General features: G+C 47.3%; 1 protein-coding gene across 1 annotated transcript; it reads right to left on the bottom strand.

The window, feature by feature from the left end:
- Window positions 1–66: 66 nt before the first annotated feature.
- On the bottom strand, window positions 67–246 carry T265_16192 (hypothetical protein; the record flags this gene model as incomplete). Its single annotated transcript, XM_009179741.1, has 1 exon — window positions 67–246. A coding segment is annotated over one exon (180 nt), but the record flags the coding sequence as incomplete, so codon positions are not given.
- Window positions 247–694: the final 448 nt, after the last annotated feature.

Here is a 694-nt window from a genome sequence, read left to right as displayed (position 1 = left end):
TGTGAGTAGCCATGGCAACGTTAGTGCATACAGATTACTTTGGCCAGTTTTATTTCGTTCTCACCTTTGATCCACTTCCTGCAGATTATAAGCTCCGGGAAGTAACCAAAATCCATGGGGTCCCATTAAACGCCGGTCCTGATTTCGCCCGACGCTTTTAAACCCGTAGCTCTGCGGAACAGCGCGGTACTTTGCGCGATCCAAAAGGTCCCAGTTCGGGGAGTACCGCGTTGATGGTGGACCTTGCTGTGTGGAAAAAGGCCAAATGAGTATGCGATCGAACACTGTGAGGGATCGATATTCTCAGATTGCGAATGTTATAAAATTAAATGAGCGAACAATCAGCTGCAAGTATGCAAACGAACATACGGTGCACGCAATTGAGTCTGGTCCTCAGCCATGATCTAGTGTGCGACCCTCACAAGAACTGAATGCGATATCTTAATTATCATACCAACAGGAACATGAAGTGGCCTGGGGCAGCACGTTCAGCTGGAACGGACCGTCATAAACAAGAGATTCAGCTGCGTTCAGTTGACTCGCCAGTCAAAACCAAATGCACTTGCGAATGAGAGCATTTGTCTGTCCAATTTGGGTTCAAGAAGACCACAAGGTTGAAGGTAACTCGCTGATGAACCCAAGGAAGGGCAAAAACGGTCGTGGTTTGTCAGAGAGTTTTCAGTAACCTTATGAG

This window comes from Opisthorchis viverrini (genome assembly GCF_000715545.1).
Source record: "Opisthorchis viverrini unplaced genomic scaffold scaffold16124, whole genome shotgun sequence".
Classification (NCBI taxonomy): domain Eukaryota; kingdom Metazoa; phylum Platyhelminthes; class Trematoda; order Opisthorchiida; family Opisthorchiidae; genus Opisthorchis; species Opisthorchis viverrini.
Note: the sequence above shows the minus strand (reverse complement) of the source record. Positions and strands in the feature narration are given on the sequence as shown.